Source organism: Eulemur rufifrons, chromosome 2 (assembly GCF_041146395.1).
Source record: "Eulemur rufifrons isolate Redbay chromosome 2, OSU_ERuf_1, whole genome shotgun sequence".
In the NCBI taxonomy this organism is placed as follows: Eukaryota; Metazoa; Chordata; class Mammalia; order Primates; family Lemuridae; genus Eulemur; species Eulemur rufifrons.
The window spans coordinates 16,203,733-16,226,273 of NC_090984.1; the positions used below are offsets into that span (position 1 = coordinate 16,203,733).

At 49.4% G+C, this 22,541-nt stretch overlaps 1 protein-coding gene and 1 pseudogene across 1 annotated transcript; one reads left to right on the forward strand and one right to left on the reverse strand.

The window, feature by feature from the left end:
• The first annotated feature begins 1,019 nt into the window (after nt 1-1,019).
• On the forward strand, nt 1,020-14,769 carry ZNF333 (zinc finger protein 333). Its single transcript, XM_069497158.1, is given in 11 exon segments — nt 1,020-1,134; nt 1,377-1,472; nt 3,098-3,180; nt 7,268-7,377; nt 8,781-8,875; nt 10,157-10,245; nt 10,847-10,973; nt 11,412-11,507; nt 12,075-12,151; nt 12,647-12,665; nt 12,668-14,769. Coding segments are annotated over 9 exon segments (1,728 nt in total). The 5' UTR covers nt 1,020-1,134; nt 1,377-1,472; nt 3,098-3,135; the 3' UTR covers nt 13,738-14,769.
• A 6,017-nt stretch (nt 14,770-20,786) lies between these two features.
• Nucleotides 20,787-21,235, reverse strand: LOC138401669 (cell cycle exit and neuronal differentiation protein 1-like; annotated as a pseudogene).
• Between the last annotated feature and the right edge of the window lie 1,306 nt (nt 21,236-22,541).

The following is a 22,541-nucleotide window of genomic DNA, read 5'->3' on the forward strand; positions in this document are numbered from 1 at the left end:
TTCTGATGGTTGAGGGGGTGGACAACTATGTTCTCTGGGCCCTGTCCCCTCTCCCTGCACCACCCCTCTCCAACTGAGGAAGAAAGGAGAGGACATCTTTCCTTCCATGCGTGACCTCTAGAAGGAACTGGCATGGGAGGAGGGTCCCACGGCAGACCTGGGGCTCTGTGTTTAATTCTGGAGTCTGCCTGCAGAGTGGGGCTGCTCCAGGGCCACCCCAGCCGTCCCTGGTGAGACCTAGTGAAAACACATGTGGCCGTATAAATTGAAATTAATTAAGATTCAATGAAGTTAAAGACAACTTTTTAGTCATCCCAGCCACATTGCTCTTGTGCTCAACAGCCACACGTGCTAGTTGCCCCCCTTTTTGGAAAGTGCAGGCACGAAACATTCCCAGCACCGCAGAGGGGTGTATTGGACAGTGTTGATCTGGAGAATTCTGAAGTTAAAAGGCCCTCTGGTTTCTCAGATGCAATGGAAGCCCTGCTTTCACAGCTATAAAAGATTACCAAATGCTTATATAAGTGTTGGGAGGGGTCCTAGGAACTTCACAGAAAGTAAGAGGTCAACCCCAAATTTGTGATAAGGAGTTTAGGAAAAATTTGAAATAAGCAGTTTAGGAAGAACTCCAAGCTGGGAAGGATAGGCCCTGTGCTCACGAGTCAGCGGAGTTACAGAGAGCCAAAACTTACACTTTAGGATTTGTCTAAACGTTAAAAGAAAGTAAAACATTTGCAGCTTGGTGCACCATATGATCTCTGTTTCAACTGCTCAGTCAAGTATAATATTGCAGCATAAAAACAGCCATCTGTAAGCAAATGGATGTGGCTGTGTGCCAATAAAACTTTATTTACAAAAACAGGTGGGCCAGATGTTTTACCCACTTGGTACAGAGAGAGCTCCACGTCTGAACGTCCTCGTGCTGGGTCTCCCTTCCCCAGTGATAACCAGTTGTCCCACACAGTGGTGGGGGTGGTCTTTGCTGAGCCAGAACATGTGTGCTATTTTAGGAATCAGTCATCTTTGAGGATGTGGCCGTGGGGCTCCTCCAGGAGTGGGCGCTGCTGGACGGTGCGCGGAGGAACCTGTGCAGATACGTGATACTGGACAACTGCAGGACCCTGGTCTCCAGGGGTAAGGTTGGCATCACGCGGTTCCTTCCGCCTCAGCTCTTGGGTCATGGAGGAGGGTGTTTGTGGTTTGGGTCCTTGTGAAAGAGCTCTACTAATCATTAGCAGTTGGGTGACATCACTTTACTATCACTGCTGTTCATAGTACTTGCCCAGCTTCACAGTCTGAAGCCCGTGTGGAAGCCAGGGCTGGGTGAGAGTTTGTGCCCTCCCTCCCTCAACACATGCATCTTTCTCCGTGGGCAGGACCTCCACCATGCAAACCCAGTCTGATCTCCCAGCGGGGGCCAAGAGCAGAGCCAAGGGCAGCAGAACGAGGGCTTCTCCAGGTCGCGGGTGCAGGTGAGTCCTAGGCAGGCTGCAGGTCTCCTGACCTGCTTGGTGAGGGGTGGCCCAGGAAGGGAGGTGTCAGACTGAGAGCATTTTAAAAGGCCCTTTGTACTGAGGGGACATCCGGGGCTATTTGGGGTGCGGCTTCTCAAGTTCCCTTAGCTTCTCTTCTGTGGTCACTTTCTTTCCTCCTCTCATACTTTCCTTTAGTCTCTGATAAAGGTCTGTTCAGGTTTCTCTCTTTTTTTAAAAAAAAAATTGACATGTAACTCACACACCGTGAAATTCACCCCGTTAAAATGTACAATTCAGAGGTTCACAACATTGTGTGACCATCATCACTATCTAATTCCAGAACGTTTTCATTACTCCCCCAAAAGCAACCACGTCCCCATTAGCAATCACTCCTCTTTCCCCCCACCCCAAGTGCTTGACAACCACTAATCTGCTTTCTGTCTCTATGGATTTGCCTGTTCTGGGCATTTTCTGTAATGGAATCATGTAATATGTGGCCTTTGGTATCTGGCCCAGTCCATTTTGTGTTGCTGTAACAGAATGTTACAGACTGGGTAATTTATGGACAATGGAAGTTTATTTGGCTCACAGCTCTGGGGGCTGGGAAGTCCAAGGTCAAGGGGCTGTGTCTGGTAAGGGCCTTCTTGCTATGACACGGCAGAGCACATCACATGGCCAGAGAGCAAGAGAGGGTTGAACTCGTTTTTATAACAAGCCCAATCTCATGGTAACTAACCTACACCCATGATAACGACATTAATCCATTCATGAGGGCAGATCTCTCATGACCTAATCATTTCTTAAAGGTCCCACCTCTCAACACTGTTGCATCGGCGATTGAGTTTCCAACACTTTGGGGGACACATCCAAACCATAGCGTATCTGCCTTCTGTCACTTAGCATGTTTCTGAGATCTATCCATGTCGTAGCATGAATCAGAACTTCATTCCTTTTTACGACTGAATAATATTTCATTGTATGGATATGCCACATTTTATTTATCCATTCATCAGCTGATCGACAGTTGGATTGTTTCTGCTTTTTAGCTATTGTGAATAATGGTGCTGTGAACATTTGTGTGCATTTATGTGGACATGCTTTTAATTCTCTTGGGTGTGTACTTAGGAGTGGAATTGCTGGGTCATGTGGTAACGCCTATGCTTAACTTTCTGAGGAGTCTCCAAGCTGCCTTCCAAAGCGGGTGCACCATCGTACATTCCCTCCAGTGGTGGACCATGGTTCTGATTTCTCCACATCCTCACCCACACTTAGTGTCTAATTCCTCTTTAAATTTAACATTTCTGTGTCTGTTCTGTGTCTAGTTGGTTCCTACTTGCTTTTCTAATAACACCCCATTTCTGGAAATATCAGTCAGAATCCTTAGCTGAGAAATCGCCTCTCATTTCTCCCTGATTGCTATGTGACTGCCAAATTCCACCACAGCCCTACTCACGGATGCCTTCTTCCCTTTCAGTATCTTCCCAAGTTTAGGGTCAATATTAAAAAAAAAAGCCTACGTACACACATGCACACCACACACACACACGTATATTATGTATTTTCAATTTCATCCCACTGTTTCTTTCTCAAATGAGTTAATTTTTTTTCCAAATTCATTTTAGACTGGGAATCTCAACTTAAACCCAAAGAGTTGACTTCTATGCGGGATATTTTGGAAGAAACACCGTCCAGTGACATGCAAGTGGTAAGATTCATGGGGTTATCCTTGGCTCCCTACCACAGGAGAAGGTGAGGTATACGCGAGTTAGAAATCAGCTGAGCCAGGGAGGTGTTTGAGGCAGGGGGAGCGGTGTCTCGGGGGAGCGTCTGTGGCTCCTGAGTTTGAGCAAACCCCAGCTGTCACTCAAGATTCTTTTTTTTTCTACAAGATTCCCCCAGGTCCACATTTTTATAAATGTGAGCTAGACATTGAGTATGTGAAATATGATTTATTTCTCAACAATTACCAGAAAAATGCCTCCTGGTAGAGAAGCCCCATGAAAATTATGAAAAAGAACAAGCCCTGTGGTAGAGCCAGCAACGTACTCAACTTGAAGAGCTCCAGCTGTCTAAACAAGGCATGTCTTGAAAACTGCTGAGAGCATGCTCTGGGGGTGGAGGGAGGATCCCTGGGCACTGGCACAGATGTTGGGGAGCTTCCCCCATCACTCACTCCTGGTCAGGAGCAAACTGCAGCCGGAGAGAAGGCACCCAGTGAATTTAATCGGGGCAGGAAAGTCTTCCGGAGGAACTATATTCTGGATCTGAATGAGAGCGCTGGCAAGAGTAGGCCACCTTGATTGTAAAGAATATGGAAAAATTTTTCAGGGATCCTTCACCCCCTAGAAGACCATTCCAGACCCCACAGTGGAAGGAAGCCCTTTTGAGTGTGGGAGAGCCTTCAGAACTGGCGTGCACATCAGCAGTGCATGAGAAAATCCACACTGAGCTCCCATCGTCCTTCCTTTGGCCCCAAATTCCCTTTTACTCAAACTACAGGACCTTCCGAGGTTTGGGTCTCCATTCTTGAAAGTTAGGGTTAGGGTTTGAACAGAAGGAGGCACAGAGCCAGGGAGATCCCCGGACCCCTCAATGCACCCCTCCCTCTGTGTCGTGGATTAGTGTCAGCATCAGAGTCAGATGGGGCAGAGTGGTGCATGTTGTAGAGACCCATGCTCCGTTCCCTTGCTGGGGAAGCTTCCGGGGCACAGAGCAGCCTCAACCCTGCACAGCCTGGTGTGGGCTGCAGAGCAGCTGAATCCCTCACCCCTGCCCAGCCGCAACAGACCCCTGGGCAGCCGAAACCCCTCCTCCCTCCCCAGATCCTCCCCATCCTTGGTTTATTGACAAATACATTCTTGTTTTGGTGGAGAATGTCCTCTAGTAGCTGCTTGGGAAAGGGTACATGGTTTTTGAAACCTTGAAGTCTGAAAACATCCTATTAGGGCTGCTGGATCGCAGGGGCCTCATCTGGTGAGGTGCAGAGCCCATTCCAGAGCATTCTGTGTGTCATCATATGGCCCCTATTTAATGCATGTTGAATGAAGGAGTGAACGCATGAGGTGCTGCAGAAGGCGTCTCCAGGCCCCATCACCCACGCCCACGTCTCTCTGGATCAGCAGGGAGGGGAGGGCGAGTGAGCCATGAGGGCCAGGTGTCCGCTCCATTCTGGGGGCCTTCTCCTCTCGGAACAGGGCTCCAGCACCTTCCCCAGACCTCCACACCCAGCCCTGTGGGCCCCTCAGTTGCATGCACCAAATGTGGGAGGGGAGGGGCTCTCGCTACATCAGAGCCCCAGGAAACAGGCAGTCCCAGAATGTTCTGAGCAGGCAGGGGAGGTCCACTCATGGCCACATGTTTAGGGGAGCTGGGCAGTTCTCCCATGAGGACACACAGCCTGTAAGTGGTAGAGGTGGATTTGGAGCTGGGAGTCAAGCCCAGGCCTAACCCCAGAGACCACGGTCTCAGCCACCAGGTTCTGCCGCCTGAGGGTCACCCAGCCTGCCCCTGGGTCGAAGGTGCTGACCCTTCAGCTAGTCCTTCTGGGCTGTGCTGAGCATCACTGGGCCTTGTCCCCATCACTGAGGCCCCATATAGCAGCTCTCAGGCCTCCCTGTCACACAGGAAAAAGTGCTGGTGGCCAGAGACAGACCACGGCCCCGTGGCCTCCCCGCTGTGTGGTCAGCTCATCCAGCAGAGGGGCCGGAGAGGAGAGGGCAGGGAGCCGCTCTTAGAAAAGCTCCAAGGGATGCTGAGGAAGTGGCATCTCCAGGCTCAGCCTTTCTGCTGTCCCTAGGCCACTACACGGCTACCTCCCCTCCAGACACCACACAGCTCCTCGAGGTTTAGCCTCTTTTGCTCTCTGCAGGAGCTACAGGGCCCACACTAGCCCTGCCAAAACAAACAGGCTAAACACCTAAAAACGTTGCCTTTAAGTAGAGTGACCTGTGTTGAAATGAATCTGATGCAAACATTTGTCTGCATCAGACAAAATGTACCTGTGGGATTTTGATTTGTGACAGAGAGAGGCCAATGTCATTGGAAGGAAGAGGTTTTTTTTTTGAAACAGCATCTCACTCTGTCACCCAGGCAGGAATGCAGTGGCACAGTCATAGCTCACTGCAGCCTCGAATTCCTGGCCTCAAGTGATCCTCCCGCCTCAGCCTCCCAGGTAGCTGGGACTACAGGTACACGCCACCATGCTGGGATGCTTTTTACATTTTTTTATAGAAATGACATCTCACTGTGTTACCCAGGCTGGTCTCAAACTCCTGGCTTCAAGTGATCCTCCCGCCATGGTCCCCCAAAGTGCTGGGATTACAGGTGTGAGCCACTGCACCCATCTGGAAGGAGATTTTTATTACTTACTTAGAGCAGTGGTCCGCACCCTTTTTGGCACCAGGGACTGGTTTCATGGAAGACAATTTTTCCACAGACTGGGGGGCAGGGAGAGGGGGATGATTTGGGGATGATTCAAGAGAATTACATTTATTGTGCATTTTATTTGTAGTATTATTACAATGTGATATATAATGAAATAATTACACAACTCCCCATAGTGCAACCTCTCTGCTAATGATAATCTGTATTTGTAGCCACTCCCCAGCGCTAGCATCACCTGAGATCCACCTCAGATCATCAGGCATTAGATTTTCACGTGGACTGTGCAACCTAGATGCTTCTATGGAATCTGACGCCAACGCTGATCTGACAAGAGGTGGAGCTCAGGTAGTGACACAAGCGAAGGGGAGCAGCTGTAAATATAGATGAAGCTTCGCTCCCTCACCCACTGCTCCCCTCCTGCTGTGCGGCCCAGTTCCTAACAGGCCACGGGCCAGTACCAGTCTGCAGCCTGGGGGTTGAGGACTGCAGTCTTGGGGGACAGGGCAGGGCATGCCACACAGGGCCACAGGGGGAAACACCCAGGTCAGCCTGGAGGCGGAAGGGAGTGAGAAGAAAGCCCAGGACAGAGCCTTGGTCGGGTTTTCCACAGGAAGGGCAAGGCTGGGCAGGGAAACAGCTCAGGATCAGCCAGTTTGAGTAATTCTGGTGGGACTCAGGGCACAGGGGCTGTCTCCTGTTGTCAGGTACTTGGCCCCGGGTGATTTAGGGCAGGGGAAACATCGGCTGGGTGTGTGGGAGTTGGATAAGGAGGAGTGCAGAGCATGGGCTCGGATCGCAGGGGAATTGGAAACAGCTTTGGCCGTTAGTTTGACCATTTGAGAGTGGTGGATGCCAAACAGACCAATACTGAGTCTAAGAAAACAGAGAACAACGTTCACGTTCAGAACCAAGGGCTCCCGAGCTTTCTTTCTTGTTTGTTTTTGGGTGGCTTAAACAACAGGAATTTGTTTTCTTGAAGTTGTGGAGGCTGGAAGTCCAAGATCAAGGTGCCCCAGGCTTGGGTTCTCCTGAGGCCACTGTCCTTGGCTTGCAGATGCCACCCTCTTGCTGCCTCTTCACGTGGTCATCCCCCCACGCACGACCCTAACTTCCTGTAGGGAAACATCTTGCAGTGTCTCTGGAGGCTCTTGGCCTAACCTCTATCCAGGGCCCCTCAGAGCCACAAAGGGGTCAGGACGTCTCTGTGTCTGTGGCATGATCAGTCCTCAGAGACCCTTGGTGGGTGGCCGGTGCCCACTGTGGACTGAGGGGGGGGCGTCACCAGGTCTGACACTACCAGATGCCAGACCCGTCCATGTGCCTCCAATTCTGATGGCACTAAACTTCAGACTGAAAACAGCCTCCAGGCCACCTCTGTCCTGCTCAGCACCATCTGTGCCTTTTCCTAGGGGCCGGGGCTGTTCCCAAGTATGCAGATCGGGCCCTCGATGGGTGAGAGGGGGACACCATGGCCTCAAGAAGACCGGCCAGCTCTCCAGGCATCTCCTTGGTCCCCGGGATGGACAGTAAGCCTGGGAGACAGTGCGCCGAGGGCACCAGCCAACTGGGGGAGGGCGGGGAGGGGAGCTGGGCATTTGGGGCCTCGTGTGGAGCTGAGAGTGCGCAGGAGGCCCAGGCTGTGGGCTCTGATTGGTGGAGTCTGTTTCTGTGCTGAATGCAGTTGTCCCCAGGGTGGGGGGCAGGACACAGGGGGAGTCCTGGCTGGCTGCTGGACCCTGGGCCCTGCCTTTCCTGCTCCAGCCTTTCATCTTCCAGTCTCACCTCCCACCCCTTCCATGACCTTGAAAATGACAGGAACTGGTAGGTCCTGTGACCTGGGGGCTGGGCAAGGGGCGTCCAGGCTGGTGAAGACCTCTCTTGGCTCAGGGCCCTGGGTTTCCTTACCAAGGCAGGGAGAGTATGGGACAGGGACACGAAGGCATATTCTGAGTCCTGCCCTGACGAGAAGGGGCCTCTTCCTAGCTGTCCCTGCCCCCTCACCTCACCTGAGGCACCTGCTGCTAGTACCTCCCACCTGCCACCAAGTCCTGCTGGTGATACCTCCAAAATTCAACCCACCTCTGACTGCTTTTTCCATCCTTGCTACCGCCACCACCCAGCCCAGAGACACTTACTTCTCCTGGACTCCAGGACTGTTTCTGACAGGCTCCTGGGCCCTGTGCTGGACATGGAGGGCACAGGGATCCCTTAGAAGTGCAAGTCAGGCCGGGCGCAGTGGCTCATGCCTGTAATGCTAGCACTCTGGGAGGCGGAGGCCAGAGGATCGCTTGAGTTCAGGGATTTGAGACCAGCCTGAGCAGGAACGAGACCCCGTCTCTACAAAAAATAGAAAAAATTAGCCAGGTGTGGTGGTGCGCGCCTGTAGTCCCTGCTACTCAGGAGGCTGAGGCAGGAGGATCGCTTGAGCCCAGGAGTTTGAGGTTGCTGTGAGCTATGATGATGCCACTGCACTCCAGCCTGGGTGACAGAGGGAGACTCTGTCTCAGAAAAGAAAAAAACAAGTAGAAATTCAAGTGAGGGTGAGAGGAGAGTTCCCATCCTTACTAACTGCCCTCGTTCACTCAGGTCCACCTCCGAGCCCCGTCTTCCCTCTGCCCCTCAGCCTCCTGGCCGCTCGCTCTGTCCCGTGTTGCAGCTCTCACCCTGCTGGAGCCTGCTCGGAGCAGGCCACCTCCCAGCCCCCGCCTGGGCCCCTCTCTGCTTCCCATTTGGAGTTGAACTTGTGTGACAGTGATTAGGTTTGTACTGAGGTTAGGTAACCTCAGCAGGGCGAGCAGGGTGTGTCCCTCCCTTCTTCAGCGTGTCCCCCAAAGCTGTGCCAGTCATGCAGATCCGGTTCGGGCGAACAGCTGTGAATGGATCCCCTTGGCCGTTTGACACTAATCTGTGACCCCTGTTGCTCTGTCCGGGACTGAAGGTGGCTGTGCAGATTCAGAGGATGGTGACGCTGGTGCCCACGCTGGGCCACCCTGACCCGTGGGTGGCCTGGGCTTCTGGTGAGTGAGTGCCACGTGGCTCTGCTGTCCTGGTGTCCTGTCTGGGAACTTGCATCCCACCCCACCTGCATTTGCTCTGACAGCAGGCACTGCCGTGGCACCGTAGGAGAGAATTCCTACAGCCACCTCTCATTATTTGTGTGTTCAAGGGGACGGGCACTGTCGGTCTCAGAGCCTTCTGTTAAGAGAGAGAGGGCCCACTCAGCCGCTGTGGCAAAGGCCAGCTTCTCTTTGGGCAACGTGAAATTCTTGACTACGCAATTATGTCAAGTTTGAAAATGACAATTGAATTTACTATAAATGGACTGGGTTTTAACTGAGCTTTTAAAAAATGAGGTTCAAAGCCACATTTCCCGAGAAGTGGGGAAAAGTTAATTCTAGAAGACAGGTAACATTTTAGCTTTAGTGGCAAGATGTTTGTTTTCTTCCAATTTGCCTTCTAGTAAGAGTAATAAACTTTGTTTCTTCAAAATGTCATCCACTCCTGAGTTTGGAATGTGTGTTGTGTCACTGATAGGAAGTCATTCTTAGGTTTAGGCTGCATGTCGCTCTGCAGGATATCCTTGGTGAGCCTGCGGGCCGGGCTCTCACTTTGGCTGTGGGTCGGGTTTAAGTACTTAGGGGAAAATCTCCGTCAGGAGGGAGAGGTGAGGGGGCAGGGGGACCAGGGGTGACCAAGGAGTCGCTGGCTTGTCTGTCCTCGGCCAGAGGGAGGATGCCTGGTGTGGGGGGAGGGGGGCAGTTGAGATTTGAAGGCAGGTGGGAAGGACGTTTCCTTTTTAGGCAGAATCACAGGGTGGTACTGGGTCATCTGTTCCCTTCTTGTGGTGAGTTCTGGGGCGATGCCAGCCATGTGGGGTAGGGGGCGGAGGAAGGGGCCGGCAGCTGGGGAGGAAGAGTTGTCCCAAGGCTGAGAGAGGGGAATGGTGGGTGCCACAGGAGCTCTGGAGTCTCCTGGGGACATGAGACTGTGGCTCTTGGGCTATGGATATGGAGGGATGTGTGTGTGTGTCTTTCTCTTTGTGTGTATGCCTGTGTGTGTGTTTGTGTGCTAGTCTGTGTGTATGTGTATGTGTGTGCATGCATGTGTGTGCTTGGTGTGTGCTTGTGTGTGCATGTCTGTGTGTACAAGTGTGTGCAAGAGCATGTGTGTGCATGTGTGTTCCGCCATGACCGTGTGTGGGTGCACACACGTGGTCACTCACAGGGCGGGCAGCCTCTGGGCCTGTGAGTGGCTCCCTGGGCTGGGCACTGACTCGCACCTCTTCTCTCCTCCACTAGCTCTGCCTGCAGCGGGCCCCGCCTGGCTCCAGGAGGACAGCGCACAGGAAGAAGCCGTGGCGCCTGGCTTGCTGACCACCTGCTCACAGGTAAGTAAAAAACCCTTCTGCTGTGCCCAAAGGCTGGACTTGCTGCCTTCCCGTGACCTGCCTGGACTCTCTTGACCCTCTGGGCCTCGTGCAGCCAGTGGGAAGCAGCCCGGGCGACAATCCCACCCCCTCATTCAGACCCCTCCCCAGGCTGTTGAGCACTAGGAGGGAAAACAAAGCAAGGATGTGAGTGTCCTTCTTTCGTGGTCTTCATGGTCTTGCTGAGCAAAGAGTTCAGTCATTTGCCAGATAGTTCTCTCCTGCCTGCAACGTGCTCAGGTCTGCTGACCCTGGAGCGAGAGGGGGTATAAATCTGCAAGGACTTCCTGGCTGGTTGTCAGTAGCTAAGTCCTTTCGTGAAGTGGAAGCCTTTTGACGTTAGTTGTAGCCTCTTGCTGCCGTCACTCAGGGAGCAGAGACTAGAGAGAGAAGAGTTCTCTTTCTGAAGCTTGAGCCGGGGGCAGATTCTGGAGGCCCTCAGAAGCCTGTCTGAAAACGCTCTGCACGGGTCCTCCCTTCCCCAGGCCTGCTGGTCTCCAGCGTCCTCTTGAGTCTTGGTGGCGGTGGTGCCTGGCTGAGCCGGGATGGGTGTGTGTTTTAGGAACCAGTCACCTTTGCAGATGTGGCTGTGGTGTTCACCCCAGAAGAATGGGTGTTCCTGGACTCTGCTCAGAGGAACTTGTACAGAGACGTGATGCAGGAGAACTACAGGAACCTGGCCTCCGTGGGTAAGGCTGGCCTCGTGGCTGCATCCACACACTCATGCAGCAGCCATGGGTCCCAGCAACTGTGCGGGTTGGGGAAGCCAAGGGGTGAAAAGACAGATAAGCCCCACACTCACGATGCCTGCAGTCTGGTGGCCTTTCCATGGAAATGAAGACCGTCTGCCGCACTCTGTCCATGGTTAAAAGCATCCGGCTTCTCAAATATATTCCTGAGCTAGGCCCTGGGCTTTCAGGACTAGGGAGCCTTAATATCCTCTGGGACCCAGTGAAGGAACTTGTATTTAGTTCCTTAGTGAAATAGCTTTGCTGTGTCCATCAGAATTCAGGCAGGCTCATTTTGCTACTCCTGTCTGCAGAGCCCCTAAAGACTTTATCATATCAGCCCCAGTGTCATGCTGGGACAAAGTCCACCCATACTGTTCATCTTTTCCCACCAAGCAGGAGATCAACTCTGCAAACCCTGTATGTTGGCCCATTTGGAGCAAAGAGAAGAGCTGTGGACCAAGGAGAGAGGAGACGTCTCAGATACCTGTCTAGGTGAGCGCCAGGTGGAGCACATGGGCACCAGCTCTAGTGAGTGAGAAGAGCGTTAGAATGGGAAATTATCAATCACAGAAACATTTTCAGTGCCCTTGACTGAGAAGTCTGGTTGAACGCCCTTAGTCAATTCCATCTTCTTTCCTCTTTCCTTTTCTTTTTAATCTCTTATATTTTACTCTGATTGCATAGAAAGATTTGTCCTACCTCCTCTTCATCTTTACCATTTCCATGTGTATATTTTATCCCCTTCTTCCCCACTGTACATTCTTGCAAATGATTTTACTTTACGTTAGTCACAATCTTCATAGAATCCTTTCTCAGTAAATTATCTGCTATTTTCACCCTTCATTCCTGTAATTACATAACGCCTCACATAGCCAAATGCCTTAAAATTTTCCTTCCCTCTTTGATACATTCTTACACTTTGCAATTTTTTCCCCATATTTAGGATCAATATTTAAAAAGAAATAATCCAGATGTGCCAGAGTTGCTTGCTTTTTTCGTCACCTCGACCCCACAGTTTCTTTCTCTGTGTCCTTAATTTTTCCCCCTAACTCATTTCAGAACTTCAGCTTCAACCCAGAGAGTCAATTCCTGGTGAAGATATTTTTGTGGACATTCCGTCCATTGGCATGAAAAGGGTAAGGTTCACCAGGGTTTATTCCTGGTCCTCTATGGTAGGAAGAGTGTGGGGTGCTGGAGGTTAGAAAAGGAGCACAGTAGCTGAGATTCGAGGCAAGTGGTGCCTGCCCAGGAGAAGCAATTTCTTGGGAGAGAGTTGGTGAATCATGAATTGGCAGAAAATTCTAAATGTAGATCAAGACTTGTGTTTTCATAGAGTTCCCACAAGTGTCTTCACAAATGTGACACAGATACTGAGTGTTTAAAACTTAATTTAGTCTTAATTCAGAAAAACTCTGTGTCTAAAAAGCCCATGAAAGTAATGAAAAGATGGCTCTTTGTACCAGAGCATGCACCCTGTTCCATTCTCTGGGGTAGAAACGGTACAGATTCACTAAAACAGTAAAAGTGGTAGATATAGAAATGTCTGTCTCTTATATTCAGTTCGCATGGGGAAGAATATCTGTGAATGCAATACAGTCTTTGGTCTTCACATTTTCCTTAATTGATGGGAGCAACCTCAGCCTGGAGAAAAACTAAATATAATGAACTTGAGAAATGTTTTAATAGCATCGAACCACTTTTCCAGTACCAGAGAATTCATGCGGGAGAGGCCCCCTACGAATGTCAAGAGAGAGGCAATTCCTTCTTCCAGAGTGCTCACCTAATCGTGCCTGAGAAAATCCGTAGTGGGGATAAAACCTATGCATGTAACCAATGTGAAAAATCCTTCAGATACAGCTCTGACCTCATCAGGCACAAGAAGACTCATACTGCAGAGAAGTGCTTTGAATGTCAAGAATGTGGGCAAGCCTTCAAGTATTCCTCGAACCTGCGGCGACACTTGAGAACCCATACTGGAGAGAAGCCCTTCGAATGCAGCCAGTGTGGGAAAACCTTCACGAGGAACTTTAACCTGATTTTGCACCAGAGAAACCACACAGGAGAGAGGCCCTATGAGTGTAAGGATTGCGGGAAGGCGTTCAATCAGCCGTCCTCCCTCAGGAGCCATGTGAGAACTCACACGGGAGAGAAGCCCTTCGAGTGCAGCCAGTGTGGGAAAGCCTTCAGAGAACACTCGTCACTGAAGACCCACCTGCGGACCCACACCAGAGAGAAACCATATGAATGTAACCAGTGCGGCAAGCCCTTCCGGACAAGCACTCACCTGAATGTGCACAAGAGGATACACACAGGGGAGAAACTGTACGAGTGCGGGACTTGTGGTCAGGTCTTGAGTCGTCTCTCAACCCTGAAGAGTCACATGCGAACTCACACCGGAGAGAAGCCCTACACGTGCCAGGAATGCGGGCGAGCCTTTAGCGAGCCCTCCTCCCTCAGGAAACACGCGAGGACTCACAGTGGCCAGAAGCCATATACATGCCAGGAATGTGGGCGAGCGTTTGGTCAGTCCTCACACCTCATCGTGCACGTGAGAACACACACTGCGGGGAGACCCTATCAGTGTAATCAGTGTGATAAAGCCTTCAGACACAGCTCCTCACTCACTGTGCACAAAAGGACCCACATGGGGAGAGAGAACATTAGGAATGGTGGCCTGCCTTCATCAGTGTCTCATTCCTATGGTGGGCCCCTTGCTAATTAACTTCCAGTTTGTAGAAATATAAACATTTGGGGCTATCACTGTTTCTCATAATGCTCCTTTAGCAGCATCCTATGTTTTGATGTATAATGTTTTCATTTTGGTTTAATCCTAAGTATTGTGTTAACTTCCATTATCACTTTTTCTTTGACCCAGGCGTTATTTGGAATTAGATTTTTCAATACTAGTACATGGATGTATTTTCAGAGAGGTATAATGACATAGTGAAACGCATACATTTCAGGCATACTGTTGGATGAATTGGACAGATGTATACATGTATGTAACCAACACCCCATTCCAGATGTAGAATGTTTCTGTCATTCTGGAAGGTTCCTGCATGTTATATGGCTGTTTCTTAGTTGCCTTTCTGTTTTTGATTTCTAATTTAATTACATGGTGAGCAGAGTATGTAGCCCTTGTGTTACTGAATCTTAGGTATTTGTTGAGGTTTGCTGTTAGGTCTGCTGTGGCTTATCCTGCTAGTTGCCAACCAAAATTGCCCCCTCTCCCTTAGAACAGAACCTGGGTTTTTTGTTCAGGTTGGTAATGTGGACTATTCAAACACCTCCATCTCCCACCGCTTCCTGCAGCAGGGGCAGGAGGCCATGTGCCCCAGTCCTGGCAAGCCTAAATATGGGAAATCACTGGGTATGCCTCCACGGAAAGATGCTGCACAGAAATGGGTTCATTTAGCCAGATCTCCTCTTGCCTTTTCAACAAGCAGACACTATGTGCAAAGCCAGAGAAACCATCCTGTGGCCAGGAGAGTAAAAGCCACAGGCTCGGGAGAGTGTGGCCAGAAATCACAACCATCCTAGTTCCCTGTCCTAAAAAATAGTTAGAATATATTTGTAGAGTTGGCATCTTTGTGTAACTGCACCAGCCCCGGACTATTTATTTCCGGATGTCCCGTTACATGAAAAAAATGCATTTCTTACTGGTATCAGACCTTATTGTTGGGAGGGAGTGGGTTTATTTCAGCCAAATGCAATCCCTGATGCACTTAACATATGCCAATTTTTAATAAATGCTTTGTGGGTGGTTGAAATCAGTGTATGGTATTCTACTTATGTCCACTAGGTCGAGCATATTGTTTGTGTTTACACACCGTTGACACATTTATAACTATTGATCTCTGACGTATCATTATTGAGAGAGAGATGTTAAAGTCTCCCATCATGACTGTGGATTGTCAAATGAAGGGATTTTGACACTGGATACATTTCCAGCACATTGGTACTTTCATTCTTTTAAAGTGACCATCTTTTCCCTAATGATGAGCGTTCCACCATTCATCACAATGATAGCAAATACTTACTTAGAGCTTACTATTAACCGATGGTAGCCACTGCCTGAAGCTTTGCGTCCTTTAATTTTGTCCTCACAGGGACACTTTGCGGTAGGTACTGTTGTCATTCCCAATTCACAGACAAGGAAGCTGAAGCCCCGCAAGTTGAGTTATTCCAGGTCACCTGAGTGGCAAGTGGCGGGTCTGGCGCTCTCCACAGTGCTGTCAAAAAGATGAAAGATGGCAAATGTTGGCAAGGATGTGGAGAAAAGGCGACCTTTGCATACTGTTGATGAGAATGTAATTAGCCCAGGTATTGTGGAAACTGGTATGGAAGTTCCACAAAATCCTAAAATGTGGCCTTGACTTTGAAATTAAGGAGTAAGAAAGCAGCTGAAAGGGGGTAAGGAAAGTGCCACTAGAGGTTAGGCAAAGGTTCTGTGGTGGGGAAGCCGTTGGTAAGAATGCTGTCGATGGTAACTTGGGAGAGAGAATGTGTACTTAGTGAACTTGAGGAGGGAGGCTTTCTCCCGTCTCCGCTTTGCCCCCAGTGTTCGTCATGAGCACCGGGTGGTGTCCAAGGACAAGAACCTGTGAGAGGGTGAGAACTCCCCTTACATCTGAGCCTCAGGTTCTTTCCCCTTCATACCAGCCCACACTTGGCTTTCAGCAGTTTGTTAAAAATTTTAGCAGAAATTTTACCCTCTCATCTAGTGGCTCTGTCTTTGTCCCCTGCTTCAGGTGAGCCGCTACAGCTTTTCTCTTAGATTCCAGGGCAGTAGGTTGCGTGCAACCTCAGCCCACTGATGGGTTCAAGAAAGGTCACGTTTTTGTCAATTATTCAGCTTTTTCCTGTTATGAGATGATAGCAATGCCTAGTAGGTTTCTACGTCCAAGAGGGAAGCCAGAAACGGGTCTTTCCTTCCTAAATCACCCTGCTTTTTGGAATTATTGATTGGATTTTATCTTCCTCTTTTCTGTAAGTTCTCTGAGATCAGAGACTTGAAGTTGTTCAATCTGACTTCCTTTAAGCCTAGCACTGTGCTGGGAAGAAAACAAGCTTTCAACATGCTTGTTGAGTGTATATGAATTCCTACTGGGGCAGATGTTCCCCGGTGGAGTGTGCATGGCCTGTGAGTCCACTGGGCTGTGGGTATCTGTGGACTTTTCTCCCATCCGCATGGGGTTGAAACCAGGACCTCTGAAATTCACCACCACTTAGCAGTCTCTGTGCAGAGTGAAGAGAGAGCACGGTGCCTGTGATAATTTGTTTTATGGCAACCACGGGAAACTAACACAAGCTGTAACTTGGATCTGAATATAGGCTACAGCTTGGCTGGGTTTGAATCTTGTTCCATCACTCTCTAGCTGTGTATCTTTGGGCAGGTTACTGAGTTTTTCTTTGCCTCAGTTTCCTCATCCATAAAATTGGAGTAGTAACAGTATTTCCCACATAGGGTTCATACAGTAGCCTGAATCAAATGAGCAACTAGCATGTAGTATGTGCTCAGTGTTTACTGTTATTATTATCATAAAGAATACAGTAAGTAAGGCACAGTGATGACTTGAGCTTATTTTCAACTCTGAGTGGAATCAGTTATGACTGAATTTGAATCCAATAATCTATTCCAAAATAGATTTTATTCCTTTTGAGATAAAAATCCAAAGCTCCTCAAACAATTTCTTTTCCCTTTTGTAATTATGCCCTTTCCTACAGTGTAACACCCAGAGCAGGAAATAAATGAGCTCTGATGTCCTGTATAATATTTGATTTTATGGCCGGGCGCGGTGGCTCACGCCTGTAATCCTAGCACTCTGGGAGGCCGAGGAGAGTGGATCGCTCAAGGTCAGGAGTTCGAGACCAGCCTGAGCAAGAGCGAGACCCCGTCTCTACTAAAAATAGAAAAAAATTATATGGACAACTAAAAATATATATATAGAAAAATTAGCCGGGCATAGTGGCGCATGTCTGTAGTCCCAGCTACTCGGGAGGCTGAGGCAGGAGGATCGCTTGAGCCCAGGAGTTTGAGGTTGCTGTGAGCTAGGCTGACGCCACGGCACTCACTCTAGCCTGGGCAACAGAGTGAGACTCTGTCTCAAAAAAAAAAAAAAAAAAAAAAATTGATTTTATATATTGCTTTAAATCATGGACTTTTGTAGATTTCACATATAAGTGAGATCACGTGGTATTTGCCTTTCTGTGCCCGCCTTGTTTCACTTAACATCCTCCAGGTTCATCCATTTGCAAATGACAGAATTGCCTTCTTTTTAAAAGGCTGAATAATATTCCACTGTGTTTATATACCACATTTTCTTTTATCTGTTCATCCAAACAACACATATTTATTATATGACTTTCTCTGTGTCAGGAATCTGGGGTGGCATAGTTAGGTCCTCTGCTTAGCATCAGTCATGAGGCTGCAGTCAAGTTGTCTGCTGGGGCTAGGATCTCGTCTCATGTGTTGACTAGGGAAGGATTCACCTCCAAGCCCACTCACAGGACGATCGGCAAGCCTCAGTTCCTTGCTGGCTGTTGGTTGCGGGCATCCTTCCGTTTCCACTACAGTATAGTATAAGGGTAACTTTTATTTACACTGAGAAACCAAAAATGTTGTGTGACTTACTTTATTGTGGTACTTGCTTTGTTGTGGTGGTCTGGAACCAAGCCCACCATATCTCTGAGGTTTGTCTTATGTGCTTATCAAATATTTGACAAATGGATGAATAAATTAGTGTAGAGTGAAGAGCTTCCCTGAACACAGGAGTCAGCAGACTAGGGGGCGATGGGTCAAAATTGGCCCACTGCCTGTTTTTGTACAGCCTACAAGGTAAGAATAGTTTTTACATTTTGATTAACTAATCAGTTGGTTAATTTTTTGAGACAGGGTCTCACTCTGTCTCCTGGGCCAGCGTGCAGTGACATCATCCTAGCTCACAGCAACCTCAAACTCCTGAGCTCAGGCAATCCTCCTGCGTTGGCTTCCGGAAGTGCTGGGAGTACAAGCATGAGTCACTGCGCCTGGCCGGAGTTCTTTATAACTTCTAAGTTAACCCTTAACCCTATGCTCTTGATATTAATCCTTTGTAAAGTTATGTAAATATTTTAATTACTTGACTTTGAACTTTGTTTATGATGGTGTTTGTCACTTAGAGGTTTTAAGATTTTAAAATTTCAAGTGTTTATTTTATTACTTTTGCTTTTTTGTTCTTCATTAAGAAGGGTTTCATTAGCTGAAGGTTATAGTTCCTGGCATCACATATATTTCTGTTTATCATTTTAATAATTTTATTTATATTTTTAGGCTGACAGTCCATCAGCCTTTATCCGTGCATCTTCAAGATTTTGTGGTCTTGTAGAATTTCTGTTCAAGGAAAGCAGAAAATACACAGTGGAAAGGGCATTTAGCTGGACCAGACAGGAGTCCCACAGGTCTTTTTTTTTTTTTTTAAATGAAGTGTTTTGCACGTTCCTGACCTGAGATTAGAAACTATCTGTGTCTTGGTGTGAAGATGAAAGAAGACGATGCTTATAAAATGGTTTACATTTCAGTTGTCTCTCGGTAGAGACTGGATTTATAGAAATCTTTCAGGCTCCCAGTCAACTCTAGCTGCAGGAATCACTTCATTTCCCCTCTACCTGAGAAAGCTCCATGAAGGCAGGACCTGTGTGTCTCTCTTGATCTGTGCCGTGGACATGGTGAGTGAGCAATACTTTTGAATGAGTAAATAATTAAACCCATAGAAATAGAGAAGAAAGAAATAAAATAATGCAGATCGTTGTGTGAACATTCCAGTCTTTTTGGATGTTGTTGGTCTGAAAGTCTTTTTAGGCTGGTTTTTCTGCTTATAGAATTTTAGCATCTGGGAGAGTCTTTGTAGGAAGGAGTGGCCATAGGAAAAGGCTTAACCCAGAGTAACAGAAGTTGGGGCACAGCTGGGCGACTGTATGCTGAGAGTTTGCTGAGCACACGATAGGGTACAGAAAACTTCCAGTTTCTGCAGGAATCAAATAACAAGCACGCCCTCCACGACTTCCTTCCCATTGCTCACATGACGAATTTCTTGAAACACACACAACAAAGTCTGTTTTCCCCACTTAACATCTAATGGAATGTTCAGATTTTCCACGAAGAAAGAGGATATAGTTCAGAAGTTCTATCATTATTAACCCGAAACAATAATTTTTTTTTTTTTTTTTTGAGACAGAGTCTCGCTTTGTTGCCCGGGCTAGAGTGAGTGCCGTGGCGTCAGCCTAGCTCACAGCAACCTCAAACTCCTGGGCTCAAGCGATCCTCCTGCCTCAGCCTCCCGGGTAGCTGGGACTACAGGCGTATGCCACCATGCCTGGCTAATTTTTTCTATATATATTTTAGTTGGCCAGATAATTTCTTTCTATTTTTAGTAGAGACGGGGTCTCACTCTTGCTCAGGCTGGTCTTGAACTCCTGACCTTGAGCGATCCACCCGCCTCGGCCTACCAGAGTGCTAGGATTATAGGCGTGAGCCACCGCGCCCGGCCTCCGAAACAGTAATTTTTAAGAAATGATATGTAAGACTGTAGAAAGACAGTTCCGTTTTCAAAAGAAAATAAAAAATATGTTAAAGAAGTAGATTTTAGCTGCCTGTGCCCCCAAAATAACTACATTAAAGGATAGATATGTTAATTTGCTTCACATATAGATAACCATTTCACTGTCTATATGTATTCCACAACATCACGGTGTAAACCTTAAATATACACAATGCAGTTTATTTAAAAAGAGACATTTGGCCAGGCACAGAAGCTCATGTCTGTAATCCTAGCAATTTGGAAATACTACAAAATGAGGGGAAAAAATGGCAGACTAGGGGTGACCCCTGGTTCTCTGCTCCCATAGTAGGAGGTGAAGAATGCGGATGGCTACATGTGAGTGGATCGCTCTTCCACAGGATCAGCTTCATGAATCTGCAGACAGGCAGCGCAGGACAACCAGTGCTGGAAAAAAAAAGGTGAATTGGAGAATCAACCGCACAGTCCGGAGAGTGCGAGATATACAATAGGGAATAGAGCGTGGGACGGCTGTGTAGTGAATGTCCAGGGCAGTGTGATCTGTCACTATGGATAGATCTCAGAAATACTACCTATTATGGAGCAAATAAAAAAGCTGGTGAATGATACATAGAGTGTACACCATTTCTATAAAATTTTAGCACCTGATAACAAAATCAATATAATATTTATGACCATAGACATATGTACTAACATATCTTCAAAGGACATGGCCATGACATCCAGCTAATTCCAGGTGCTGCTTACTTTTTTGGGGGTGGGGAGGAGAATGGAGTGACCACGCCCTTTAATGTCCCACGGGGGCGGGGCCGAGTCAGAACCCATTCCCGCACCCCATACCACACTTCAGAGACCATTGGGGGTCTCCTCTGGATGTTGCCACCAGGAAGCCCCCCAGGATCAATGGGGCCTCTCAGGACTGGCACACTTGGGCACATCCACGTGGACACACACCCAACTGGGCGGGGGCCACACACAGGCCCTGCCCATTGCTGGAGCTTGTCCCTGTCCTGCCCTGGAGCCCCGGGGGTTGGGAGGCAGAGGGGGGCTCAGTGTCCTGCTTGGTGGGCTGTGCGTCCCTCTCCGTGGTACGTGGGGCCTACATGTCTATATACCGAGTGCGTGTGTAGGTGGGTAGGTGTGAACTCTGCATGCACTAGCTTCCCCAGGTCTGTACAGAAGTGGCTCTGTGCCCCCACCTGGCCACCTGGCATTATTTTTTCCAGGTCAGGAAGGCCACACCAAGAATCAGGGCCACGGCTGCCACAGCCACCCCCCCAGCCACCAGTAGGAAGTTCAAGTTCTCACAGGGCTCCCGTTGGCGGCCTCATCCTGCTCTGCCCCATCGCCAGGGCCCTTGCTCTCTGCAGTGGCATCCGGACTGCGGGGGGCCGCCGTGGGGGCCATGGGGGCTGTGGGGGCCGGCTTCAGGTTGCTGTGGTTGTTGAGAAGGGCAGGGTCTGCCTTGGCGGGGGTCTTCTTGGCAGGTGCCGGGTTGGGGGCTGCCGTCTGCTCCTGTTTCTCTGCTGGAGGCTCCTTTTTCGCAGGCTTGGTGGAGGGGGCTTTCCCATCAGCAGCCGGGGGAGCCTTGGCCTGGGCGGTGGCCTGGGGTACCTTGGTGTCAGGCTTGGGGCTGCTGGCCGACTTCCCTCTGGACTCCATGGTGGGTGGTGCTGGCGGGCTGGGTGGGGTCGTGTGGGACAGGCCGGTGGCTAGACCACAGTGGCTCAGGACGACTCACCGCTGGGCATTATATGCGCCTGAAGGTCACAGCGAGAGGAGGGTGTCCGGTGGGAGGCCCCGCTGCTGCCCCCATTCCTAGAGAACCGGAGGCCTCTTCACCCCTGCAGTTCTGGAGGGGTCTCAGCTGCCGGCCACATTTGCAAAGCGCAGGTGGCCTGCTGCCCCTCCGCTATTTCTGGCCGGCGCTAGATCGACCTCCCGCGCCCCGCGCCCCGCGCCCCGCGCCCCGCGCCCCGCGCCCCGCGCCCCGCGCCCCGCGCCCCGCGCCCCGCGCCCCGCGCCCCGCGCCCCGCGCCCCGCGCCCCGCGCCCCGCGCCCCGCGCCCCGCGCCCCCTCCGTCCCGGAACCACTATCTGCTGCTTACTTCTGCACAATAATTTTCAATACTACAAAAGGACCCTAAGGCCAGAAAGGTTCAGGATCACTGTTTCAAAGACTATGTCTGCCAAATAGTCATGAACGGATAACTCACTTTCAATCATCATGGAAACCCCCCCCAAAAAAAAACAACACAGTCCGCCAATCAGAACGTATGATCGCCTCAATTTCATCAGTGTCATGACCACAGGATGAAATAGCTAAAGTTAAAACATGACTGACATGTTAGCATAAAGCCTTCCTCTAGGTAAAGGTGAGAATCGCAATAAGCATTTGAAACACTGGGAAAATCACGCCCTGTCCTAGTTCACCTCTGTCCATTCCCTAACCAAGACAGGGATGGCACACTGGGAACTTGACGGAGGCAGAAAGACCTCTCGAGCCCAGAAGTTCGAAGTTGCAGTGAGCCATGGTCCGGGCCACTGCACACCTGCCTGGGAGACACAGCGAGACCTCGCCTCCAACTGACAACAGAGAAATTTACCTGATCTGGATGTCCACAGCTTCTTGTCGCGTACAGCTGTTTTCGGACTCGAAACTTGCACTGGGAGGGGACGCTCAGTGGCCTTTGAAACAAAGCGTATCATGTCTTCAATAGCCAACCCCTACAATGCATTTCAGTACCGTTTCTCAAGGTTAATAACCGGAGACTAGGCAAACTTTACATTACTAGCAGATAAAATCAACACCAGTCAGAAAGAAAAGCCAATCCTAAAATGCTAATTCAAATTCTGTACCATAGTAAGACAGTGTCCAGTACCCGACAGACTCTGTGCTTAACTACAGGTCTAGTATACGTTAATGCCCACTAAGGACAGGTGACAAAATGATTTTTTGTCATTTACTG